Genomic DNA, 14,181 nt, shown 5'->3' on the forward strand with positions numbered 1-14,181 from the left:
AATAAAAATAAAAGGAAATTATTGTCTATCCAATAATCATGATATTTAAGAGAAGAAAAGTAAGTTCACAGCAGTTGGCTGTATTATTAGCAATAACATACAAACAAGTCAAAATCACTTCATTTGATTTTGGACAGGCCCTAATTAGAGTATGCTTTTTGATAGTCTCATTTGAGAAGTTTGTTGAAAAGTTAAATAAGGACTAGTAAAGAACATAAAATACTGAATTATTCCTGTGAGGAAAAATTAAAATAAATTGAAATGTGTACCTTGAAAAAGAGATGACTATAGGGAAAAATTACAGCCCTCTAAGGCTGTTAAATAATTCCAATAAATTGCTCTCTTGCCCAACAGAGGACTGCTTGGTCCGTATGAGGGATATATAGAAATAATAGCAAGATACTTTGACTTGCTATAAGTAAGCTATTTTGATAAGAAGGAAATTATTAAATACTAAAACATACGAATGGGAGAAATTACAAGACTTTTTTCATCCGCAGATAGTTTTTTCAAGGGAAAAAATGTATTTCCTACGCTGGTTCACCTATGCTATTTCATTGGTTTAAACTTCTCACATATCCACCCAAGGATACTGAAAATACAGGTGTTTCACTCTGGAAAGACCATTGCCTGAAACTCATGTGTCTTCACTCAACGTTTCTTTTCTGGTTCTACCCAGTCCACCAGCCCACTAGTCTAGATGGGAAAGACTTTGGATTATTACCCCCTTTGGATTATTACCCCCTTTGGATTATTACCAGTCCACCAGCCCACTAGTCTAGATGGGAAAGACTTAAAATCCTTTTTGGGAGAAAATATTTGATAAAGGTACTTTGCAGCTTAGACATAGTACTGGCACAATACCACGGTTCACGATCACATATAAACAAATACTTCCTGGCTTTCTCTTTTCTATGTATGATTGGCTTGCTTTCAGGTTTTGCCATGCTCTGACGTGCTGGATCCTATAGCTTGACACCTCTGCTTTTCTCTTAGAATTTCTTTCATAAGCATCCATCTGCCCTGCCAGTGTCTTCAACTTCTTTTGGCCGTTTCCCTTAAAAGATTCCCAAACAACTCCACTTTTACAGACTGCTCAGTGTAACCTACGACATTCAGACCTGCCAGATACTTTTGGTGCTCTGCCCGTATCTCTTCAGTACTTCTATTCTATACTTATAGTTTCAGTAACAGTTAAATCTAGAGGCTTTCAAATTACATTATATTAATACTTAACAAATTACACTCACCATCCCTACTGACTCCTTTTTGTGCAAGCACCTGCCACACTGCCTAAGGGTTGCTTTTTGGGGGCACAAGAGCTTGACTGACCCATGCTGGAGGTTTTAGTAACATCTCTGAGGAGAGGTAGCCTTTAACCAAGGATGAATAGGTAGATAAATCGGGTTTCGTTCACCTCGGGTAAGATAATTCTGAGGTGTATTCAATACTATCACCCAGAGTTCCCAGCAAGATCGAGCCCTAGTTGCCAGTAGAGATGCATAATTACATCTTGCTGGTTTACTTCCCCTCCCTGCCTTATTTTTTTCTGTCTTACTTTCTCCTAAATAGACTAATAGTAACACAAATCCTTACCTCATGGTCTGCCTCCATGTGAATCCATCCTAAGATAAAATACCCCCGTATCTTTACATTTGCATTTTCCAGAAAACCTCCACTGTTTTTTAAATAAAAATTTAAAAAATACTCCACATTATAATTTGAGTAAAACCAAATAAATAATCCTGGACTCTGTGTATGCAGTATGCCCACAATAAATGACTCATTTTTGCCCTTAAGAAGATGGCACATATTTCCCCAAACAGACAACTCCTAGATTGGGACAGTTCATGTGTTTATTGTTCCTGGCAGCTCCAAGTGAGATTTCTTTTTTTTTTTTTTCACCAAGTGAGATTTCTTACAGAATATTCTGAATCTATAATCTAGTATGAGAGGGTTTGACCATAGAAACAACCTGTTTTAAACAGACACATTTTCCTATCAATTTTAACACAGTAATGAGAAAGATCCTTTCCTTTCCATTCAAGAAAAGAAAGCAAATTATTTTATGTATTTTTCCTTGGCTCCTGATCATGCTATGTGACACCTCAGTGAATTCTGCACACAAGGAATCCTATCATTTCTGCACACACAGCAGTTAAATGTGCTCATTTGCATAAGTTATAACCAAATACATAGTGAAAGTGTTGTTTGTGACAGTAGATTTGACTTCAGGGATACATACAAATTTCTAAAGTTCTAATGGATTTCAGCATTGACATTATGAAATAGAGATAAAATATTTCTTGCAATCATTCCAAGCATTCCAGATGGTGAAGGGCATTACAATAATTCAATGGGAAGCAAAGCAAACTTACCCGAATCATCATGACTGAACATCTGATATCGTGGATTGTATCATAGATCTTCTTTGAGATATCCACAAATTGATCATCATCAAATACATCCAAAGAGTTTTTACTTAAGGCTTCCAAGGCAACATTCACTTGTGTTACAAACTCAGGAATTGCTGTTAAAATTAATAAGAAAAATAAGATTGTTCTATTTGTATTTTCAGATTTCTGGAGTGCCATAAAAATATGAGATATTTTTAAAAAAATATTTGATTAATAGAATTTTAATTATTTTTAATGTAAAGAGACCAAATATTTTGTCAGGATAATTTTGGATCTCTGAAAAGTAAACAGAATCAAAGACAATAAACCACATTTTTATAGAAATATTTTCAAAGATTATCTTTCTCCTTTATGTCATTTTTTTTCTACCCAGCCTGGGACCATATAAACATTTCTCATCCTATCCAATATAAGCCCCAAGAAAGTACCAAAAAGAATTGGTGTGTTAACAGTTGAAATTATAAACATGAAGATATTTAAAGAAAGAAATCACTTGAGTTGCTAAATACAGGAAAATGTAATTAAAGGTAATAACTCTATCTCATAGAAATAATAAAAAAAAAACAATAAACTTTCTTTTGTTAAGATATTTTCCCATTCGTCAAAAGGCGGGGGTTCCAAGATGGTGGTATAGGAAGACCCTGAATTCACTTTCTCTCATGGACACCAAATCTGTAGGTATATGTGGAATAATTCCCACTGAAAAAGAACTGAAAACTAGGTAAACAGTTGTCTCCACAACAATGGATTAAAGGACCATATCACGAGAGGTAGGAGAGGCAGAGATGCAGTCTTCCCAATATCCAACCCACACAATAGGGAGGAAATTTCTTGAATCCAGAGATTCTCCTTAAGGAGTAAGGAGTTTGTGCTCCATATCAGGCACCTCAACACCTAGGATCTACATTAGAGAGATAAGAGGTGCTGGGTGATAAGTGAAGGAGGTTTATTTGCTAATTTTAAGACATCTGCCAGAGGTGCAGGGACAAGTTGGTATGTTCTCTGGGGATGGAGGTGCTGATAATACCATATTTATTCTCTCTCTCTAGCTTTCTAGCACAGGGGGGTGTGGGCAAACACAGCCTCACAAAAGCCAAGGGTGTGCCCACCCAAGCACTCTTCTCCAACAATGTGAAAACTGCAGATATACCCTGTCCCCAACCACTCTTTCATAGCTTCACTAAAAGCCCTGGGATTTGCATCTTTTGGCCTCACCCAAGCTTACAGGTGCCTCCAGAAAGGAGCTTATACACTCATCTGAACTCCAAATATTGCAACTGTAAACCAAGGGACACCTCCCGATTTCCTAGCGTGGAAGTCAGCTAGGAGTCAGCTAGGGACCAATTGTGGTCCCACAGGATTATGTATATGTACATACATTAAAAGCTGCTGCCTAAGGATTTGGCTTCTAATCAGCTGAAAATAGGTGCTAACTGAGATCACTCTCTTTTGATACACTGAGGATGTGTCTTGGCACATGCTCAAAAATTGGAACCTATCAAGAATAAATAATCCAAAAACAACAACAAAATCAGGTTACTTAGACAATCACAAAGGTTCAAGACACAACCAAAGCAAGGGCAAAGTTGAACTCCTACACAAAGCCACTGCTTCAGTGCTGAGAGAAGTCACTATTTCACATGATATATAGAAACAAACACAAAGGGTGGAACAAAATGGGGAAACAGAGGAATATGTTTGAAACAAAAGAACAGGATGAAACCTCAGAAAAAGACCTTAATGAAACGGAGATAAATAATGTACATGATAAAGAGTTCAAAGTAATTGTGATGCTCACCAAATTTATAAAGATAAAGAAGAATGAATTAACACAGTAAAAATTTCAACAAAGGCATAAAACATATAAGTAGGTACCAAAAAGAGGTCACAGAGCAAAAGAATACAATAACTGAGCTGAAAGATTATATTAGAGGAATTCAGCAGTAGACTAGAAGAATGACAAGAATGGATCAATAATCTGAAAGATGGGGCAGTGGAACTCACATCAAAAGTGCAACAAGATGAAAAAAAAAAGTAAAGATAGCTTAAGAGACCTATGGGACAACATCAAGCAGAATAATATTTGCATTACAGGGGGCCCAGAAGGAAAAGAGAGGGAGAAACAGGCAGAAATTGAATTTGAAGAAATAATGTCAGAAAATTTACCTATCTTGGGAAAGGAAAGAGATATCCAGGCCCTGGAAGCACAGAGGGTTCCAAAGAATATAAATCCAAAGGGACCAACACCAAACACATTATAAGTAAAATGTCAGAAGTTAAAGATTAAGAGAGAATCTTAAAGCAGCAAGAGAGAAACAACTTGTTATATATAAGGCAATCCCCATGTGACTATCAGCTGATTTTTTAGCAAAAACATTGCAGGCCAGAAGGAAATAGTATGATATATTCAAAGTGCTGAAGGGAAAAAGCTTTCAAATAAGAATAATCTACCCAGAAAGGCTTACATTCAGAATTGATATAGAGATAAAGAATTTTCCAGACAGCCCAAAGCTAAAGGAGTTCACCATTAAACTGGCATTATAAGAAAGTTAAAGGGGACTTCTTGAGGCAGAAAAGAGAGGCCACCTAATGAATAACAAGAAAACATATGAAAGTAAAACTATCGCTGATAAAGGTGAATATTTAGTAAAGGTAGTGAATTAACCATTTATAAAGGTAGTATGAAAGTTAAAAGACAAAAGTAATAAAATTAACTATAACTATAGTAATTAGTTAAGGGAGGTACAAAATTTGAAATGTAAACTGTAATATCAAAAACATAAAATGTGTTGGTGGGGGGGGAGTAAAAATGCAGAGGATTAAAATGCATTCTAAGTTTCTATCAACCCCAAAAAGATTCATATATATACACACCCACACATATGTATGTATAGGTTCTTTTATATATATATAGCTTGTTATATGTGAACCTCATGGTAACCACAAAGCAAAAACCTACATTAGATACATTAAAGGCAAAGAGTAAGGAATGTAAACAAGACATGAGAGTCACCAAACTACAATGGAAGAGAGCAAGAGAAGAAAGGAACAAAGAGGAACTATAAAAACATCCAGAAAACAATTAATCACATTACAATAAGTACATACTTAATTACTTTAAGTGTTAATGGAATAAATTCTCCAATCAAAGAGTGCTAAAAGGATGAGAAAACAATACAACTGCATGCTACTCACAAGAGATTAAAAACAGACCTAAGGAAAAACAGACTAAAAATGAAGGGATGGAAAAAGGTATTTTATGCAAATGGAAACAAAAGGAAAGCTGGTGTAACTATACTTAGATCAGTCAAAATAGACTTCAAAACAAAAACTGTAATAGAAGACAAAAAATGATAAATAAATACATAAATAAATAAATGGCTGTTATATAAAGTCAGTCCAACAAGAGGATATAACATTTGTAAATATTTCTGCACCAATAAGGAACACCTAAATATATAAAGCAAATATTAAAAACCTTAAAGGGAGACATTGACAGCCATACATTAATAGTAGGGGACTTTAATAACCCTACTTACATAGATGGATAAATCATCCAGACAATCAATCAATCAATCAATCAATCAATAAAACAGCGCTAAACAGCATATTAGACCAAATGGACCTAACAGCTATATACAAACATTCTATCCAATAGCAGGAGATATACATTCTTCTCACATGCACACAGAACATTCTTCAAGATGGATCACATGTTAGGCCACAAAACAAGTTTTAATTAGTTTAAGAAGAATGAAATCATATCAATAAACTCTTTGACACCATGATATGAATTTCAAACTTCCTCAATTGCAAAAAGACAACTGGAAAAATCACAAATATGTAGATATTAAACAACATCCTAAAGAACAGTGAATTAATGAAGAAAGAAAAGTATAAATTAAAAAAATACATTGATATTATTAAATGTAAATATAAAAATTCAATATCAGGGTGCCTGGGTGGCTCAGTTGGTTGAGCGACTAACTTCAGCTCAGGTCAGGATCTTACAGTCCGTGAGTTCAAGCCCCGTGTCAGGTTCTGTGCTGACAGCTCAGAGCCTGGAGCCTGCTTCAGATTCTGTGTCTCCCTGTCTCTCTCCTGCTCATGCTCTGTCTCTCTCTGTCTCAAAAATAAATAAAAACATTGAAAAAATTTTTAAAAATTCAATATCTATGGGACACATTTCATTAATAAAAATCAAGATCATCTCCAATAATACACAAAAAGCATTTGATAAAATTCAAAACTTATCATAAAACCCTTCACAAAATGGGTATAGATGAAACATACATCAATATAATAAAGTTCATATATGAAAAAACCCACAGTAAACATACTCAATGATTAAAAGCTGAAAACTTTTCCTCTAAGACTAGTAATAAGACACGGATGCCCACTCTTACCACTTTCCCTCAACATATTATTCAAAATCCTAGCCAAAATAATCAGATAAGAATAAGAAATAAAAGACTCCCAAATTCATAAGGAAGAAGTAAAATTGTCACTCTTTGAAGATGACTTGATACCATATGTAGGAAACCCTAAAGTCTCCACCAAAAATGTTAAAACTAATCAATTTTAGTAAAGCTATAGGACACAAAATCAATAGACAAAAATCTGTTCCATTTCTCCACATTAATAATGAACTAGCAGAAAGAAAAAATTAATAAAACAACCTATTTATAATAGCACCAAAAAGAATAAAATGCCTAGGGATAAATTTAATCAAAGAGGTGAAAGGCTTATATACTGACAACTGTAAGACAGTGATGAAATTTAAGATGACACAAATAAATGGAAAGATAATCCAAACTCATGAATTTCAAGAATGTTGTTAAAATAGCCATACTATCTAAAACAATCTATAGATACAATGCAAATTCAATCAAAATTTCAATGACATTTTTCACAGAACTAGAAAAAATATTTCTAAAGTTTGTATGGAACCACAAAAGACCCTGAATAGCCAAAATAATCTTGAGAAAAAGGAACAAATCTGAAGATGTCACATTCCATGACTTCAAACTATACTACAAAGCTATAATCATCAAAACAGCATGGTATTGGCATAAAAACAGACAATAGATCAATGGAATAGAATAGAGAGCCCAGAAAAATGCATACATATATGATCAATTAATTTCTAACAAAGGAGCCAAGAATATACATGGGAAAATATGCTGGGAAAACTGGACACCTACATGCAAAAGAATGAAGCTGGACCACTCTCTTACACCATACACAAAGTTTACTCCAAATGCGTTAAAGACTTAAATGTAAGACCTGAAACCATAAAACTCCTAAGTAAACATAAGCAGAACCAAAGAAGTCATCAGAATTCCCCAAGATGGAGGCCCAGTTGGAAGACCCTAGGCTTGTATTGTCCAATGAACACCACTAGATAACTAACAAATCATCCTAAATAACCTAGAAATTGGCCGGAAGACTGACAGAACAAATTCCACAATTAAACAGAGAAGTGGCCATATCAAAAAAGGTAAGAAGTACAGAGATGTGGTTTTTGGCGAGAAACAGATTACAGCACTGTGGAAGGGAGGGAGCCCTGGTGCAGAGAAGGTGGAGAGGGAGAGAGAGAGAGAGAGAGAGAGAGAGAGAGAGAGAGAGAGAGAAGGAGAGAGAGAGAGAGGGAGAGAGAGAGAGAGAGAGAAGGAGAGAGAGAGAGGGAGAGAGAGAGAGAGAGAGAGAAGGAGAGAGAGAGAGAGGGAGAGAGAGAGAGAGAGAGAGAAGGAGAGAGAGAGAGGGAGAGAGAGAGAGAGAGAGAAGGAGAGAGAGAGAGGGAGAGAGAGAGAGGGAGAGAGAGAGAGAGAGAGAGAGAGAAGGAGAGAGAGAGAGAGGGAGAGAGAGAGAGAGAGAGAGAAGGAGAGAGAGAGAGAGGGAGAGAGAGAGAGAGAGAGAGAGAGAAGGAGAGAGAGAGAGAGGGAGAGAGAGAGAGAGAGAGAGAGAGAAGGAGAGAGAGAGAGAAGGAGAGAGAGAGAGAGAAGGAGAGAGAGAGAGAGAGAAGGAGTGAGAGAGAGAGAGAGAGAGAGAAGGAGAGAGAGAGAGAGAGAGAGAGAAGGAGAGAGAGAGAGAGAGAAGGAGAGAGAGAGAGAGAGAGAAGGAGAGAGAGAGAGAGAGAGAGAGAGAAGGAGAGAGAGAGAGAGAGAGAAGGAGAGAGAGAGAGAGAGAGAAGGAGAGAGAGAGAGAGAGAGAGAGAAGGAGAGAGAGAGAGAGAGAAGCAGACAGGGAACACACAAGGAGAACATTTTCCCAGAGCTATTGGCTTAGAAAATGAAAGCGGCTGAATTTTGTGAGCTCTTGCTAACAGTAGGACTTAAAGCCTGGAGTTTTAAAGGTCAGGGAGCTTGGCTGGGATAGAGCCTGGAGGGCGCTGCCTTGCTCCTGGAGAGAAGGCAGGCAAACAACCCAGGGGCAGATAGCATGGAACTGTGATCCAAAGAATGTCTGGGACACACAATGGGGAGATTATTCACTCTTAGTGTGTCTTGGAGAGTCAGCATTTAGAGAGATGCCTCGCTGGGAACAGGGGAGCTGGCCTGTGCCATTTCTCTCTCCCTCCCCTCAGCATAAACACAGAGCCACCTGTGGGAGGCAGCACAGCATTTCAGCCCAAATGCTGGTTGCCTAACCTACTTACATGAAGCCCCACCCTCCTGTGCTCTCTCAGGACTGCCCTTCTCAGTCCACCTTGCCTCAGTCCCAGTTTGGTGCCCCCCCCGCCTCAGAAGATGAGCACAAGCCCCTACCCACAACATATCTCCCAACCAGAGAATTCTGCAGGGTCTCAGTTCTGGTGGAGTTGGTGTCAGGCCTCATTTCATAAGCAGACTAGAGCAAACCTAGTTAAAACTCACCACATTTAGGCCAAGGATGAAACACTGCCCAGAGAAGGCAAAGGGAGCCTCTGCAGTGACTGGTCTGAAGGATAAAACAGCCAAAATACAATAGTTGAGCTCATGCAGCACACACTGGAGACACTCCCTGAAGCTCCAGGCCTTGGACACTACATGATCTCTTCTTCGTACTTTCAGGAGCAGGGGACATAACTGGATTTTCTAACACATAGAAGAAGGCAGAGACTTTGAAAAATGCCAAGATGGAGGAATTTATCATAAATGAAAGAATAAGGTAAGGCCATGGCCAGAGATCTAAATGAAACAGATACAAGTAACATGCCTGATGGAGAATTTAAAGCAACAATCGTAAGGATGCTCACTGGGTTTGAGAAAATAGACTACATCAGTGAGAACCTTACAACAGAAATAAAAAAAAGTTTAAAAAACCAAAGAAGAATACAATAAACAAGATTGGAAACAGGCTTGATGCAATGAATGGCAGGCTGGAAAAAGCAGAGGAATGAATTAATGACATAGAAAACAAAATAATGGGGTGCCTGGGTAGCTCAGTCGGTTGAGCATCTGCCTCTTGATTTCAGCTCAGTTCATTATCTCACAGGCCTCACATAGGTCTCTGCATTCTGCATGGAGTCTTCTTAAGATTCTCTCCTTTTCTCTTTGCTCTCTGCCCCTACCCTACTCACTCTCTCTCTCAGCAACAAAACCAAAAAAAAACAAAATAAAACAAGAAAAATAATGGAAATAATGAAGCTGAACCAAAGAGAGAAAGAAGAATTATACAACACGAGAATAGACTTAGGGAAATCAGTGACTCAATCAAAAGTAATAACATTCTCATTATAGGAGTCCCAGAAGGAGAGCAAGTAAAGAGGGCAGGTTTATTTGAGGAAATTATAGCTGAAAACCTAATTTGGGGAAGGAAACAGACACTCAAATCCAAGAGGCACAGAGAACTCCCATCGAAATCAACAAAAGCAGGTCAACATCAAGATTTATTGTAATTGAATTTGAAAAATATAGTGATAAAGAGAAAAATCTTAAAATCAGCGAGACAAAAGAAGTCCTTAACTTACAAGGGAAGACCTATAAGGCTAGCTAGAGATTTCTCAACAGAAACTTGGCAAGCCAGAAGGGAGTGGCATGATATATTCAAAGTGCTGAACGGGGAAAATCTGCAGTCAAGAATACTCTGTACAGCAAGGCAATCACTCAGATCAGAAGGAGAGATAAAGAGTTTCCCAAACAAAATTAAAGGAGTTAGTGACCACTAAACAAGCCCTGCAAGAAATATTAAAGGGGTATCTGAGTGCAAAAGAGAAACCAAAAGTGACAAAGACAAGAAAGGATCAGAGAAAATATCCAGAAATAACAACAAAACACGTAATAAAATGGGAATAAATATATATCTATCAAAATTACTTTGTATGTAAATGGACTAAGTACTCCAATTAAAAGACAAAGGGTGTCAGAATGGATTTAAAAACAAAACAAAACAAAACAAAACAATACAAAACAAAATAAAACAAGACCCAGCAGATAGCCTTTCCTCTGCCATTCTGCCTGCTGCTCCTGTGCTCCTATTCAATAAACTTCTATCTTCTTAAAAACAAACAAACAAAAAAATAAGACCCATCTATACGCTACCTATAGGAGACTCATTTTAGACCTAAAGACACTTGCAGATTGAAAGTGAGAGGTTGGAGAAACATTTATCATTTAAATGAATGTCAAAAGAAAGTAAGAGTAGCAATACTTATCTGGGACAAACCAGACTATTTGTTCTTGTATTGTTTTTGTATTGCTTTGGTATCAGGGTAGTAATGATTTTGAATGTGTTCCCTCTATTCCATTATTTGTAAGATTTTGATAAAGACTGTCATTAACATTTTTTTTTTGATGTTTAATAGGATTCACCAATGAAATCATGTGGTCTTGGGATTTTCTGTGCTGGGAGATTTTTGATTCCTAATCAATTTTCATTCTTGTTTTTGGTCTAAGAAGATTTCCTGTTTCTTGGATTCAGAATTCATGATTCAATCTTGGTAACTTATGCATTTTTAGGAATTATGTATTTTTTTTTTTCTGAATTAGCCAAGTTGTTAGCAAATAATTGTTTATAGTAATCTGTTATCACACTATGTATTTCTGTGGTTATCTGTTGTATTGTTTTCTCTTCCATTTCTCATTTTGGTTTTTGAGTCTTCTCTCTCTCTCTCTCTCTCTCTCTTTCTTTCTTAGCTAATGCAATAAAAGCATAGCCAATTTTCTTTATTTTTTGCAACAAATGATCATTGCTCTCAATGTTATTTCATTATTTATTCTGGTCTCTATTTTATTTGTTTCTAACTTTTTTTTTCCTTGTTATTTCCTTCCTCTACTAAATTTCAGCTAATTTTATTCTTTTTGTAGTTCCTGTGTATATTGTTAAGTTATTTATTTCACCTTTTTTTCTTAAGAATTTATAGCATAAATTTCACTCTAATATCTGCTTTTGCTACATCCCATAGATACTAGAATATTGTGTTTTCTTTTTCTATTGTTTTGAGATACATTTTGATTTACTATTTGATTTCTTACTTGGTCTAATGCTTGCAGTAGTGTGTTGTCTAATATTTATATTTTAAATGTTTTATATTTACCAAAAAAGGAAAACATAGGCAGTAAGCTCTTTGATAGTGGTCTTCAGGTTGAATTTTTGAATCTTACTTCAAAAGCAAAGCCAACAAGAGAAAAAATAAATAAGTAGGACTACATAAAATTAAAAAGTTTCTGGCCAGCAAAGGATATCAATAAAATGAAAAAGAAACCTACTAAATGAGAGAAAATATTGGCAAATGATGTTTTTAATTAGGGGTTAATATCCAAATGATATAAAGAACTCATACAACTCAACACCAAAAAAAAAACAGTGTAATTAATAAATGGGCAGAGGGGTATCTGGGTGGCTCAGCCGGTTAAGTGTCTGACTCTTGGTTTCACCGTTTGTGAGATCAAGCCCCATGTCTGATAGCATGGAGCCTGCTTGGGATTCTCTCTTTCCCTCTTTCTCTTCTGCTCCCCCACTCACTCTAGATTTCTCTCTCTTTCTGTCAAAATAAATAAGCATTTAAAAAAATAAAAATAATTTAATAAATGAAAAAATTGGCAGAGAATATTTACCCAAAGAAAATGAGAACACTAATTCAAAAAGATATATGTTCATTGCAGTATTATTTACAATAGCCACAATATGAAAGCAACCTAATTGTCCACTGATAGATAACAGATAAAGAAAAGGCAATGTGTGTGTGTGTGTGTGTGTGTGTACGCGTGCATGTACATGCACATACATACACAATTGAATATACTCAGACATAAAAAAAGAATGAAAGCTTGTCATTCCCCAAAACATAGATGGGCCTGAAGGTTATTATGCGAAGTGAAATAAGTCAGAGAAGGACAAATACTTTATTTTTCACTTACATGTGGAATCTATATAAAACAAAACACATAAACAAAAAAAGCAAAACAAAACTAATAAAGAGAACAGATTGGTGGTTATCAGAGGAGAAGGGTATGATGGGTGTATGAAAAAGGTGAAGGCCAATTGTATGATGATGAATGGTAACTGGACTCTTTAGTGTATACAAATATTATTATGTTGTATACCTGAAACTAACATATACCAATTTTACCTGGTAATAATTAGATCAAAATAAAACAGTATGCTGCTAGCATAAAAACAAACACATAGACCAATGAAACAGAATAGAAAGCCAAAAATAGGCCCATGCATCTCCAGTTTAATCTGTGACAAAGGTGCCAAGAGCACACAATGAGGCATGGATACTCTCTTCAGTATGTGGTTCTGGGATAACTGGATATCCAAATGCAAAAAGATGGAACTGGACCCTTATCTCACAGCATGAAGACTTAAACATACGACTTGAAACCATAAAATTACTAGAATACTGGAAAACTACTACTTGACATAATTGACATTGGTCTTAGCAATGGTTTTTTTTGGAAATTACACTAAATAACAGGTAACAAAAGTGAAAATATACAAGTGGGATTGAATTAAACTAAAAAAATGCATAGAAAGGAAACACTTGGCAAAGTGAAGAGAACCTATATAATGGGAGAAAATATCTGCAAACCACATATCTGGTAAACGGTTAATATCCAAAATACATTAAGAATTGATACAACAATTTATCCAAGAATTATTTTAAAAACAAATAATAATAATAACCTAATAATCAAATGAGCAGAGTGAATAAACATTTTTCTAGGAAAGACATACAGATGGCCAACAGGTATATGAAAAGGTGCTCAACATCATTAAATATCAAGAAAATGCAAATCATATACCTCATACTTGTTAGTATGGTTATTATCAAAAGGCAAATGATAACAAGTGTTGGTGAGGAAGAAGAGAAAAGGTAATACTTTTACACTGTTGGTGAAATGCAAATTGATATAGCCACTATGGAAAACCATATGGATATAAATACAGCATGATCACAGTCATATGTAGAATTTAAGTTGAAGTCATAGAAGCAAAGAGTGGAATGGTGGTTGCCAATGGCTAGGAGGTAGGGGAAATGAAGAGATGTTAGCCAAAGGGTACAAAGTTTCAGTTATGCAGGATAAATGAGTTCTGGAGTTCCAAGGTACAGTATAGTAACTATAGTTAATACTACTATATTAGAGTAGTTAAAATTTGCTGACAGTAGATCTTAAGTGTTCTTACTACTACAAAAAAAAAAAGTAATCATGTGAGGTGATGAACATGTTATTTATCTTGATCGTGACAATCTTTTCACAATGTACATATATATGAATATATCATGTTTTACATCTTAAATATATACAATTTTTATTTGTCAATTATCTCTATAAAG

General features: G+C 35.8%; 1 protein-coding gene across 3 annotated transcripts in view; it reads right to left on the minus strand.

Annotated features, from left to right (window-relative positions):
* The window catches only part of CTNNA3 (catenin alpha 3), a 1,797,955-nt gene that overhangs the window by 343,920 nt on the left and 1,439,854 nt on the right, over window positions 1-14,181 (minus strand). For all 3 annotated transcript variants that reach the window (XM_045437558.1, XM_045437556.1, XM_045437557.1), the window contains one exon: window positions 2,379-2,530. In XM_045437558.1, the coding sequence (XP_045293514.1) occupies window positions 2,379-2,530 (152 nt within the window). The remainder of the gene's footprint in view (window positions 1-2,378; window positions 2,531-14,181) is intronic.

Source organism: Leopardus geoffroyi, chromosome D2 (assembly GCF_018350155.1).
Source record: "Leopardus geoffroyi isolate Oge1 chromosome D2, O.geoffroyi_Oge1_pat1.0, whole genome shotgun sequence".
Taxonomy (NCBI): Eukaryota; Metazoa; Chordata; class Mammalia; order Carnivora; family Felidae; genus Leopardus; species Leopardus geoffroyi.